Source organism: Zonotrichia leucophrys, chromosome 3, assembly GCF_028769735.1.
Source record: "Zonotrichia leucophrys gambelii isolate GWCS_2022_RI chromosome 3, RI_Zleu_2.0, whole genome shotgun sequence".
NCBI lineage: Eukaryota > Metazoa > Chordata > Aves > Passeriformes > Passerellidae > Zonotrichia > Zonotrichia leucophrys.
Window position 1 is genome coordinate 50,778,110 of NC_088172.1, and position 12,638 is coordinate 50,790,747.

At 40.3% G+C, this 12,638-nt stretch overlaps 1 protein-coding gene across 5 annotated transcripts in view; it reads left to right on the forward strand.

The window, feature by feature from the left end:
* MTHFD1L (methylenetetrahydrofolate dehydrogenase (NADP+ dependent) 1 like) overlaps positions 1 to 11,115 on the forward strand; it is a 144,734-nt gene extending 133,619 nt beyond the window's left edge. For all 5 annotated transcript variants that reach the window (XM_064708145.1, XM_064708146.1, XM_064708150.1 and 2 more), the window contains 2 exons: positions 4,495 to 4,603; positions 8,239 to 11,115. In XM_064708145.1, coding sequence (XP_064564215.1) covers positions 4,495 to 4,584 — 90 coding nt within the window. In that variant the 3' untranslated portion in view covers positions 4,585 to 4,603; positions 8,239 to 11,115. The remainder of the gene's footprint in view (positions 1 to 4,494; positions 4,604 to 8,238) is intronic.
* The last annotated feature ends 1,523 nt before the right edge of the window (positions 11,116 to 12,638 follow it).

Here is a 12,638-nt window from a genome sequence, read left to right on the forward strand (position 1 = left end):
CAATACACAATTGTAATTTAAATGAAACTTAGTTACTCTTCTAGTAACTTTGGATGCATTTGTGGAGAGGGTGTGGAGCAACACTTTCATTTGGCTTTCTTGAAAATAACACATTCTCCATTTGTAAGGAGGCTCATTATGGTATTTTTGTTCAGTCATGTAAGTAAACTTCTGGAGGATCATAAATGCCTAATATAACAGTAGCCTTCAGGCATTCTTAATTAAAATTGTATTTTATCTTCCACCAGCTGTGCATTTCCAGGAGTGTAAATGATCCTTAGGATAAACTGTCTGTAAGACTTACTGCTCTAAACACAGAGAGCCGTAGTAACAAATAGCACTGTATTTTTCACATCATCTTTCTGCAGTTGATTCGTTCTCATGGATGTATGGACAGTTGCAGAGTTTGTAGAGAAAATGGTCTGCTCCTAGTTCCTATTAATTCCTAAATTATTTTTATAACTTTTTTTTTTCCATGCATGAAACATTCATATGAATTGCATTAAGCCTTAAGGTACCAAGCTTATGCCTTATATTTTCCTTCTCCCAGGAAAAGTGTGATAGGAGCAGTTTTGTCCAAATTAAGTACTAATTATTTCAGCCATCTAAATCCAGTTTGTGATTTTCAGTGGATAAGGTGCTGTCATTGTCCAGTTCTTACCCTGTTCTTTTCTCACAGCCACGCTGTGCAATGTTGCATAGTTACCATTCTATAACCCAAATGTTGTTGCAAGAGAGTGGAGAGAGTTTTGTTGCTCTCTGGGCAATATATAGAGGATGTATATTTTATGAGATGCTAAGCAAGTGCTGCATGGCTATAAATTTCTGTGGGTTTTTCTCATGCTGTACATAGCTGCTAATAAAGTGATTTACGTTTTAAGCATATTTTCACTTTCCTTGTTCATTCTGCTTTTTTCAAGTTTGGAAACGGAAGTAATTTTAGTAATTAGTTATTTCAGGAAGAGAGGTGGAGATAGTCTGCTGGGCACTGTGTACAGAAAGTGCTACAGCCAGGGGGTGGTTGGCTTTCTCTCTCCATGCACAAAAATCTGAGCTCTAGTAACTGAGGTCAGGGAGAGGGATCCCTCTGGATCATGCCTGCTGGAGTAAAGACCAACTCACTTATTAATGCCTTCATTCAGCATCACAGAAAGGGGTGAGAGGGAAGAGGATCCTGAGCCTGCAGCCATGTGGAAAGCCAGTCAGGTGAAGCCTCTCTGCAGCCTTGCATCTGACTGAGCCCTCTTTTCTTTCCTGCCTTTGTGGTTGAAGGAGAGCAATGAAGGGCTGCAGAGGGAATAATCAGCAGTACCCTCCTCAGCCAGGCAGCCATCTCCTCCTACTGACCTTGAAGCAATGAAAAAGGGATGGATTCTTCTGCAGGTTACCTCTGTGTGTACAGATAATGAGAGCAGAGAGTAACGATCATAAATCTACATGGCTTTGCCTGTTTGAAAGTCTGAGCCATGGGAAAAATGATAATGCATAGTTTATTTTCAGTCTGTATTTCAATAAGTATTTGTTCCAAAGTGTTCCTTCTGGAGGTGGATTTTTTTGCCTTATGCTTCATTTTATGCAGCAGTGGTTTTAATTCAAATTAACCTATTCCCTTTTGTTGACTTCAGTTTTCAATATGAGAATAGCTGTATTTCCCAAACCAGCAATAAACTGGTTTGATATTTGCATTTGTTTAAATGTAGTAACTTTTCATTAGTTAATACAGTACAGTTATACTGGTGTAGAACTATGCCTATGAAAGAAGAAAAAAAAAAAAAAAGTCCAAAATACAAAATAGATATCTAGGACTTGTATTTAATATTTCTTTTAGAAAACAAAAATAAATAAAACAAAAAACCCCACCCCAACCACAAACTCCCTCCCACCCCCCCAAAAAGGAAAACTCTTCTAAATTAGCTTGGGTTTTAAAGAAACCCAACAAAAAATAAAAGTAAAAATAAAAATTTAAAAAAACACCTTGGAATTTGGGAGTTTGCTTTCAGATGTTGAACTGCCATACACAAAGTAACCAGCAAGTTGTCTTTGGCAATTTGTTCATTCCCCTCCCAGCGATACTAATTTCATTAAGGCAGTTCCTTGTAAAACATTAACTCAGAAACTGGAAGGAATCTGAGACAGAAAATAATTAAGTAACCCTAATGATGTAGTAGTCCAACTACCGTGGCCAATGGATAAAGAATAGTAGCAAGGTGTTTTAGTACTTAGCTATGATGCCAGGGTAGTGTCAGCCAATAAATGATGTCATGCAGTCAGAGGCAGGGTTTGGTCAACACAAACTGACAGTTTTGTCTTTTAATCCTACTGTGTACGATAACAAAACATCAGGAAGAACTATATTTAAAAACAGAGGAAATGTACTGAGCCACTAGAAGAGCTTGTTGCATTGTTTTCCCTCTGAGCGAGATCTCAAGTGAGATGATGGCTGAGCCAGTACTGAGCCTTTCCCCCTCCCCAGCACGGGATTAACCTCTGAAATGGCAGCAGCATTTCCTCTCTGGAGCAAATGGGACTGTGCTGGGGAGGTTTTACATTTTGCTTGTATTCCCATGGTGGAGTCACTACGTGAGTGTTGGGAGCTAGGCTGAAGCATAAGGGAGATGCTGACCCTTCACTGAGAATGCAGCACTTGGGGTTGACAGAATGAAACACAGTCTGACCCAGAGCATGGGGGGCCTGCAAGTCTGGCACTCTGGAGCAGCTAGGATGGTGGTCATAAGTTTTTCCTCTTTGGAGGCCAGTTATGCTGTTAGGGCTTGCCTTTGGCCAGAGCAAACACTGTAGCTGAGCTGTGCTTGTTGGGGAATTAGGGAGGATAGAGGGAGGAGTTGCCTGGCTTTGGCTCTCTGCTGGAAAGCGGGAGGTGATGGCTGGCCACAGTGTACTCTGGCTGCTCCCCCAGCACAGCCTGGGGCCTGGAGGTGGTCTGGTCATGTGGTAAGCACATTTATTTCATCAGCCAACCGGCCCTGGCCACAAAAACATGTACTGACATCAGTTCTGTGTGTTGAACAAGGTTGGTTGCAGTAAGACAAGTGCCAGAGCCAGCTTCAAGGTGGAATCATTCAAGGGGTTCCCAGGGTGAAACTTCCAGCAAGCTGTTTCAGCTCACTCACGAAGACATACCCTAATCTGACCCTTTGTGTAGGTTATTGTGTTTGGAGTGTTTCTGGTACTTAGGTCTGTGTAAATTTTTTCCTACACAGCCACGTTTTAAGGTTACCTCCTGTGGTCAGGTTAACCATCAGTTCTCATGAACTCTGCTGACTTGCCCTGGTGAAAAGTTTGTTCCTCAAAATCTAGTAAATAAGTTTTAATACTTAAAGACTCTCAGCCAACAGTCAAGCAAAGTTGAATTCCAGGTTTGTTTTGAGAGATTGTAAGGTCATTCATCAATTTAGGCATTAATATAGGGCCTATTATAGCAGGGCATTCTCCACTTTGTCCACTTATGATGTTAAGATATCAAAAGGGTTTAAGGAGTCATTAAGCCCAAATGCTGTTTTTAGAGTTCCTTGAATTAGTGGAAAGATGGCGAGATATTCAGGGTGTGAATCCAAAATTAACCAAGTTGATCCAAACTTGGTCCTGTTTTAAGGCACAGCCTTTACACTCCAGTGGGGGCACTAGGAGTAGGGATGCCCTTCCTGGCTTAAGGGACTGAAACAGGAGAAAATGAGACAGATCAAAAACCAGCATTATTCTGCCAAACCTGCTCTCCAGACATCTCCTTTGCAAGGGAGAAGTGAAGAATCCTGAGGCAGGGAGTTGGGAACTGGGGGAACCTCTGATTTAAAGGGACTTAAACTGTTGTGGGGCACTTCGAGATTTCAATGTCAGTCATGTGCCTTTAATTGCTGCTAAAAATGGCAGTTTCAAATAATAGTGTAAATAGCCTGAGCAGAGTTGTAGCTAACTGTGTAATTTAATTCCATGAAACTATTGACATGTTTAAAAGCATGCAGATGCTAGTGTCTTATGCTAGATCAGGATCTTAATTATGCATAGTTTGAAATAATTGGGTTGCTTTAGCTTAGTATCTCAACCTGTTAATTCTAACTACTAAATTAGGATTCAGCTGTAATTCCTGTATGTTTAGTAGAACTATTTCAATTTGCTCCTGACATTAGGTAAGTGTTGTGATTAATTCTGCTTCTGTATTCTGGTTTTCTGTGGGAGAGGTCTGAGTTTAACACGTTCCTATCACCAGGTAAAGTCAGATAATTACTTCTTTGGCCTTTGCTGTGATTTTTTCTCTTTCTTGTCTTTTAGAAGCTCATACTTAAAAATGCATCAAAAAAGTACCAAGTTTGACATTTTTAACAGAAACAAAAAATGTGGTACAGATGTGTGTGCATCTGTGGCTGAGCCTGTGTTGAACAATCCAACCTTTCTCTTAATCTAAAGTTTACATGCAAGGGCAGACTGATTATCTGCTTCCAGGTGCAGGAGTATATCTGAATGTCATTGTTTCCACAGATGAGCACCATGCCAGGACTGCCCACAAGGCCATGCTTCTATGACATTGACCTTGACCCCATCACAGAGCAAGTGAAAGGATTGTTTTGAGAGTGACATCCAAATTCAGGTCAGTCAACAGCCTTTATTTTCCTGTTCCAGCTTGGGAGAGGATGTTTGTGCCTAGCATGTGTGTAAGAAAGGTTGTCAGGAGTTTATCTAGGCTCTAGTTTCAGTAGGGATTTCAGACACTTTGGGGGTGTATTTCATAATGTGTGATTTGGGTATCTCATTTCCTGAATGGTGACTGGCACTTTGCTGTTGTGCCTTTTGGATTTCCTGGCACTGTCAGTTTGGCACAGGAGGAGCCAGCTCTGCAACTGTACTGCTCTTGGCTATGGAAAAAGGCAGTCTTGAAGAAACCACGTCATCTTACCTCAAAAGAAATACTCCTTGATACTGCACTCACGTGGCAGTGTGTGTCTGTCATTGCCTAGGTATCAAGGAAGATATTTCTCAGTTTGTTCATGAGCTCTGCTTTGTTTGTTCATGTTTTGTTTTCATAGCTCTTATCATCTCTCTCAAATGGTAATAAGCATTTCAGGAACACAAAGCTCTTCTCTTAGCCTGTTTTTCATGCTGGATTCTCTCCCTTTTCCTCGAAGGTTGCAGTTCCCCCACCACCTCCTCCCTTTCCCTAAGTACTTAATCTTCTTGGTGTCCTGCTTTAATTTTGTGCAGCACATGTTCCTCACTTAAAAATACAAGATGTTATGAAAATATTTCATGCTCCTCCACTTTAACCTTTTAACATAATAAGTGGAGTAACAGAGAATGTAACCCTGACTGAAACAAACCATGTGTGCCTGTCATGGGATTCTCTCCTTTCATCACGTAGCTCTCTCCCCCAATAGATTGGTCTGGAGAGCAAAAGGGTTTTTCTTTTTTAAGACAGAACAGCACTATTACTATGAGCTAATAGGACTGTGATGGGACCCCAGATCAGCCACAGCTTTGAGATGAATGTGCCCAGGTGCTTCAGCCCTGCTTTAGCAGTCCTTTCTTACTGTGGACAGAGAAAGGGATTTCATTTTCTGTTTCTGAGTTTTGATGGATTGTTTGGAGGAGGGGAGAGGCTTGCTCAACCCAACCAGACCAAGTGAACTGTTCACTTGCCCACACATTCACGTGAATGCCACAATATTCATGAGAATAAGAGATTCTGAGAGCAGATTCCACCAGTTTGTGTGTGTGCCAGTCAAGACAAGTAAAAAGCACCTACCTTGAAAGTTAACATGCATGCACAGGTAATTGGCTGTATGCAAACCAGCCCAGACTATTCTGTGGCTGGGTGGCACTGCACGTACCACTCCTTGGCATATATCCCATTTTTGTTACTGATACACATGATATGTCTGGCAGCTTCATGCATACATATTGATTCATCATGTGTCAGCCATGTAATTGCTTCTGAATCATTTGGAGTGACTGTAGAATCCTAATGTAAAATCTATATGCAGATTCACATAGCCTGCTTAATTGGGTGTTTACTGCCTAGTCTTACACAAATCCATCCAAAGCAGGGACTGATGAGTTTGGAAGAACAACAATAATTAGGCAGACAAAATACTCCATTTCAACTGTGAAGGCCTTTCATTGGAAGCTGTGCATGAAATGAATATGTTAAATTTAGCTTTTAGTCAGTGATGGTGTTTTGTCAGATATAAAAAGAAATGCTTATGAAGTCACAAAAACATAATAGGTAGGAAATAACATATATAGCCAACTGTTAATAAATTATATAATTTCATTGCAGAGGTATTGTTGGCATCTGACAGATGAATGATTCATTAAGTTTAAGCCTTTTAAATAAAATCCAGCTTAACTATATATATATTTCACCAATATAGACACATGCTCACGTCTTCCTACCTTTAACAATCTAAATAAATGCCTTGTGAGTATGGTAATACCCAGTAAGTACCACACAAGGTAGTCAAGTGTTCATTAGCTCTAGAATTCATCTGGTTCATGTGCTAGATTTGTACATTGATAATTTTGGAAGAAGAGAGAAATAACATTCCCATGTAGTCTTTACTCCCAACTTTCTGTGGAGAAGTTTAGTAGTATCCTTTGTTTTCACATACACACTGAAGTGAACCCACACTGTAGGTGATATTACACTTTTGAGCTCTTTGTGGGTTTGTTCCTGTGATGGCAAATCAAGGGATTTTTTTTTTTATTTAATTTGAATTCTTCGGCATTTTAGTGTATGATGTGCTATTACTAATAATATAGTGCTTTGCCAGGTCATTAGGGCTGATTCAGATCTTTAAGACATTTTAATTGGAAAATATTGAGAAATTTGTGGAAGAGCTGCAGATATTTCATTATAAACATGCCTGTAGAGCTGAGAACAGTTGTTTTAGTGTGCAGTTAATATCCTCCTCTGCAATACTTATCTTCAGACCTGTGAAGGAGATACAGGCAGAAGTTCCTGCTTCTCAGGATGCCATGTAAGGCTCTGGCTGAGCTAAAACACTGGGTGTAATTTGCCACTCTGATTTTTCTCTACCGCTTCACACCAGTCATTTGAACATGCTCTAAAAAGTCATAGAAGCAAAAACCTTATCATAAAAGTCAACTCTGTTTTTCCTCTGTTGACAAATGGCCAATACATGGGTAGACAATATTGCAGTCTCTCTGTAGGAGCAACGTGATCTATCAAAAACTGAAACATTAATATACAGAAATGAACCCAAAGGAATCTGGCTAGTCCTTTGTCACTGGCCACTGTCCTATTGAAATTATACTGCCAACTCATACATTAAGAAAGTTGAAATTGTTCCCTTAGGAGCTGTCTGTAGAGAACACCAGTCAGAGTAAGACTTACCTGGAGACAAGTCCGCCAATAGGAAGGAATAAAAAAAAAAAAAAAAAAAAAAAGTAATATTTGCTCAATGAGGGGAAGTCCCAAACTGGACCTGCACAAGTAAAGTCTTATAAGGACACTTGTGAGCTCTGAGGATCCCTCTAATTTAATCTGTGGCAGTAGGTGCCTGCTCTTACTGTGCAGGCTTTGAGTGTCTGGGTTGATGGCAGCAGGGGGAAATTGTTCTCCTCAGTTGGTTGTGACTTCATAAGGCTGCCACTGCCCACAGTGGCTGATGTATTCTCACACTCTTCTCTTCAACACTGGCACAGCATCAGAATTACTTTAATACACAACCTGGATACTTTGAGTTTTTCTGAACTTGAGAGGAATCAGGGCTCTGCCTGTGAGCATCTTCATGGCCATAAAGATGTCCATAAAGAGAGAGGAGACCAAAACTGGTGTTCTAAAATTGCAAACTATTTGTTAGATATTTTCATCTTAATTTATTCAAGTACAAATAGAAAGTGTTTTAAGACCTTTCCCTTACATCCACTAAACTGAGCCTATGGACAAATAAAATTACTTCCTTTAATCTCATTCCACAGTATTAGCTTTCAGTCAGCAACAATGACTACAGTAATGTGCACTCTGAAGTCTGTATCATGCTGGAGTACGAGTACAAATTTTTGTTTCTCACCTAGTAGGGCTGCACAGATAATAAATAGGAGGTGCATATGGCATAACTATACATTTTTGTTTATTGTGGTTAAGGCAAAAATATCCCATTTCACTGAAGCACTCATTTTAGAATGTGACGCCTTTTTTTTTTCTTTAAAGAAAGCAAAGATATCTTGTTTCAATGTATAAATTTCTTATCTTTGTCATTTCAGAAGCCTGAAAATTAAGAACTCCAACTTTCCTGTTTCCTGCAAGTAGGAGACAAAAAATGAATCTGAAATATTCCTGTTATGTGTCTCTGGAGCAATGTCAAGATAGACCAAAGAGCAAAAGTTTACTGTTTCTTCAAACTAGTTTTTATGATGAAATATAGCTGTATGGTTTAAAAAAAAAAAAAAAAAAAAAAAACATGGCTAGCTAAAGTTTTACTCTCTGTAATGCAGGAAGCTCTCTACTAGGGCTTACGCTTGTTTGTGGATAAAATGACATTGAAAAAGAGCAGTTTTTCAACTCAGAGTTTTTGTCTTTTCTCAGAGGAGTGTACAGAAGTATTTCCTTTATCTTGGCTATCTACTAAAAACTTGCATAAACATGATTATGCTGTGTGACCAAGCCTATTTCTCTCTGAAAAGTACACTTTTGCTCCTGGCATTCAAGAGCTGAAACTACACACAGATTAACTGCACATTTTTGAGTTATCATCAAGCGTTGCTCTGGATGCGTTTGGGCAACAGCCAAGCTTCAAGCAAGGAAGATATTAAACAGAGAAAGAACAGAGCATGTATTTTGTAAAAAGTTTTTAATGCATAATTTGTTTCCTTGTTGGGCAAAGATCTTTTGAAACACTTAAGCCGTGGCTGTCTTGTATCCATAGGTCTGTCTTTATCCGAAGCGTGTGTTACAGGCTGTCCAGCTGATTATGTGCTTGTTGTGGTGAAGCTGGTTGCTCAGACAGGGCACTGCTCCTTCTGAAGCGCTGTTTTGCTCCTGTTCATGGCTAATGAAGCCTCCTGCTGTGCTGGCTCCCGACCTGGAGTTCTTCCCTGGCAGTACACAACGGCCCAGAAACAACAGAGGAACATCCATCAAGCGGGGATGCAGACAGGGCACAGCTTTTTTTTCTGCTTCATTTTGCAGGTTTTAACGGCCACACTTGTGCAAGTGGAGAGTATTTCCATTTGAAGGGGCATTCAAACAAGTTGAATTACAGACCCTGTGCTTTCATTTGTCTCAGTAACTTTACTTGCATGGTTTTTCCTAAAACCTGTAGCAAAACAAGCCTTAGGCACAGGATACTGCATTGAACTTTCCAAACTGCTACTCCTCAGGAAACTCTCGCTGACTGACTGTTGGTTCCTTCAATAACAAAAAATGCAACAGAACAATAGGGTGAATCGAGACAATAGGCCATTGTTTTTTTAGGTAAAAAGTGGTGAAATAATGATGAGAGAGTTTATTTTCCTGATGACGTTTTCCATCCTGTCGCTTTGCTCTGCTTACGCACATCTGCATGTTATGGGCTTTTGCAGTGTAGCCTTGGTTCCCTTCTACAGAGCCACATTTGGAGACTTAATTATCTCAGGAACTCTGTAGTAATTGAGGGGTTTGTTTTGGTTCTTAAAATCATGCTTTGTTATTTATAAACTCAAAACTATAATTATGGACAGTAGAGCAAACTGGGGACAATTAATTGTCTGTGCCTTCCCTGGAGTAGCACGGAAATGTCTGCTGACTGCATTTCAGTGCTATTCATAGCATGGTCCTCAAGCACCATGGGGATTGCTGTAAAGATAAGTGTAAAAACTAGAGCAATTTAATATTTTATCCTTACAAGACGATAGAGCTCATAACAGCCTAGATTATGGATGCTTTAATTACACTGGGGCATGACAAACATGGTAAGTAGAAAGTAGATTCAAGCTCTCAGAGCTGCTGGGAAGAGACATTTCTTATATTTTCTATTAAATTGTGCCACAAAATACAACTCAGTGCTACTCATATACACAACAGTGTTGTAAATCGGTCTTGCACACACTCATCTATCTAGCCAAGAAATAGTCAAAGAGTTTTGGAAGAAAATAAGTGTGGTTTCAAGAAATAGTTTTCCTAGTAGCTTCGTTACAAGAAAAATAAACAAGGTTTTCTCTCCATTTTGTCCAGAGAAATTCAGAAAATACATAATTGTGGCCTTTCTTGGAGTCACTGTGGTTCCCCTGCAGGTGCACTGGAATTGTCCCCATGCAGTGTGGGATACTAAATGTGGCACTGTCTGATTGCCTGTGAAGCTTCTGTATGGATGTGGATGTTTGAGCAACAAGTTTTATAAGCCATCTCAAGCTGCTGTTTGATACTTTCTATGGTGTTTCATCTCATCCCTTCAAGCTGCACATGCTGGGACCATTTATCTGACCCAGCAGTTTCTCCCTAAAACACCATTCCAGCTCATTCAGTTGAGAGTTTGCAAACATCCTGTAATTTTTCTACTGTCATGTGCACAGGATTTGTTTTATTGTTTAGATAGCTTCAGTAATTCAAAGAAAGCTGAAATGGCCACTTTTGTCATAGTTTTTCCCCCCACCCCATCTAGTTAACTAACTCCAAAATCTCTCATGTTATTGCATTTTTGGTCCTTTGATCCAGAGGGACTGAGCTATTGGCCACCAGCTGAGCCACTTCCTCCAGGAGCGTTTAACATGAAAACATTTTAAGATCACTCCTATTGGTATGTGTGTCACTTGTTACATGGATGTGACTGTGGGACTCCTTTGGTTTTTGCATCTACTCTGAGCAACATTGTCACATGGCAGAACCGGAGCTTCATAAGGCAGCTTGCCAAGCTTATCCCTGCATTGCTGAAGTGTGTTTAGCACCATGCAGTTGTTTATTGTCAGAAGATCTGCTTTCTGTAGTGACTGAATACTTTGCTATTGCTACTGCTGAACTAGTTCTGCAATGACATTGAAATACTTCAGAATACATTCAAGAGGTTTCTTCATTTGTAGTGTGAAACTCAAGCTTCTAGAATTTCAGTTACTATGAACATGAAAATAAAGTCTGTGTGCTAACGTTTACTTTGCACAAGTGGTGCCTGTCTGAATTCATTAATAAATACATCATCCATTATTTAATATTGTTCTCTCTCTATGATCTTGTCTACTTAAATAGTGACTTTCTTTTTTTTTTTTTTTTTTTTTTTTAATTCCTCCTAAGCCATTTAGTCTTGTCATGCCCATGTCTCCAGCTAAACACAGCTATGCCAAGGAGAGGAGCTCAGCCAGATGTGGGCAAAGCATGGGACTCTTACTAGAGGGTTGTCCATGGGTCCTTCTCCATCAGTACAGTCCTTTTGAAGTTGGTTTGTGCTTGGGGAAGGACACACTAGGCTAACATCCTGTCCTGGTCCCAGAATAATCTTGCTGCTGCCTTTGGTCCTTGACGTGAAGGGCTGGGTCAGATGCAAGGGTCGGTTGGACACTTTTCACTTCTCAGTTGTCAGCTGGATTTGTGTGAAGCAGTGTCAGGTACAGGAATATTACCTGTGGGCTTCTCAAGGTAGGATTCAAACACAAGGAATGCAAAAGCTTCAGGAATTATGGATGCTAAATCATTAGGCCATAACAGAGCAGAAAACATCCTGGGAGCACAAATTAATAAAATGGGGAAGGTGGGGGAAGAAGCCGAACATTGTAGGCACATAGTGGACAGTGCTCCTGTTTTCTAAATAGCTACATGGAGTCCTAGCCATGTGGTTTGCATTAGTACTGGGTTTTTAACATGCTTCTCATAGCTAGATTTCCAAGCAGCTTCTCTGCAGTGTTTCAGCCAGGACCTTACCCATATGGAACAGGTCTCCAGCAATGGGTTTGTTCTTGGTGGCCCACAGGTCTGCCCTGCTGACAGCCACCCAATCAGCCGGGGGTGAGTGTGGGAGGCAAGTGCAAACTCTCCCCTCCATGGAATTACTAGGGTGTTGAGGGAGGGTGTTCCCCCTTTAAACATGCAGGTTTTCATAGAATTTTCTTTGGAGAAAATATTTTAGAGAAAAATGTTAAAGCCAAGATATGATACCCTTCTTGAGAGGGTTGGAATGGAAACACTGAAAGCTCCTTCAGGTATTTGTCTCAAGAACAGGACTGCTGTGCTATACATGTCACCATTCACCATGGAGTTAAGGCCAGAGTGTTTATGTAAAGTAAGCTAAATTCAAATATTTTCACAAGTGTGGTCATAATAATAGTTCCCTACTCCATGTGGTTGAGTATGTAATGTATTACATACACACAAGCATGAGCAAGAATCAATATGTGCATGCAGCTTTTATGCAAAATCCTCAACATTTGCTCCCACAGTAAAATTTTTAACTTAAACCTTTTGAATAATGATTGGGAGGAGCTAACTGCTACATACCAACATAGACTCAGCTGGGCAAGACCTTGACAAACCTTTTTAAATCAACCCTGCACTGGACCTGATCTCCAGGTCCCTTCCAAGGTAAATTGTTCTATGCTCTATGAGCTGAGATGTTAGCCAAAAAAGTTAATACTGAGGAAGCCCAGGGCTGGAATACACCCCACACACACACCACAGGCACCTTAAGAACTTTACTTTGCGG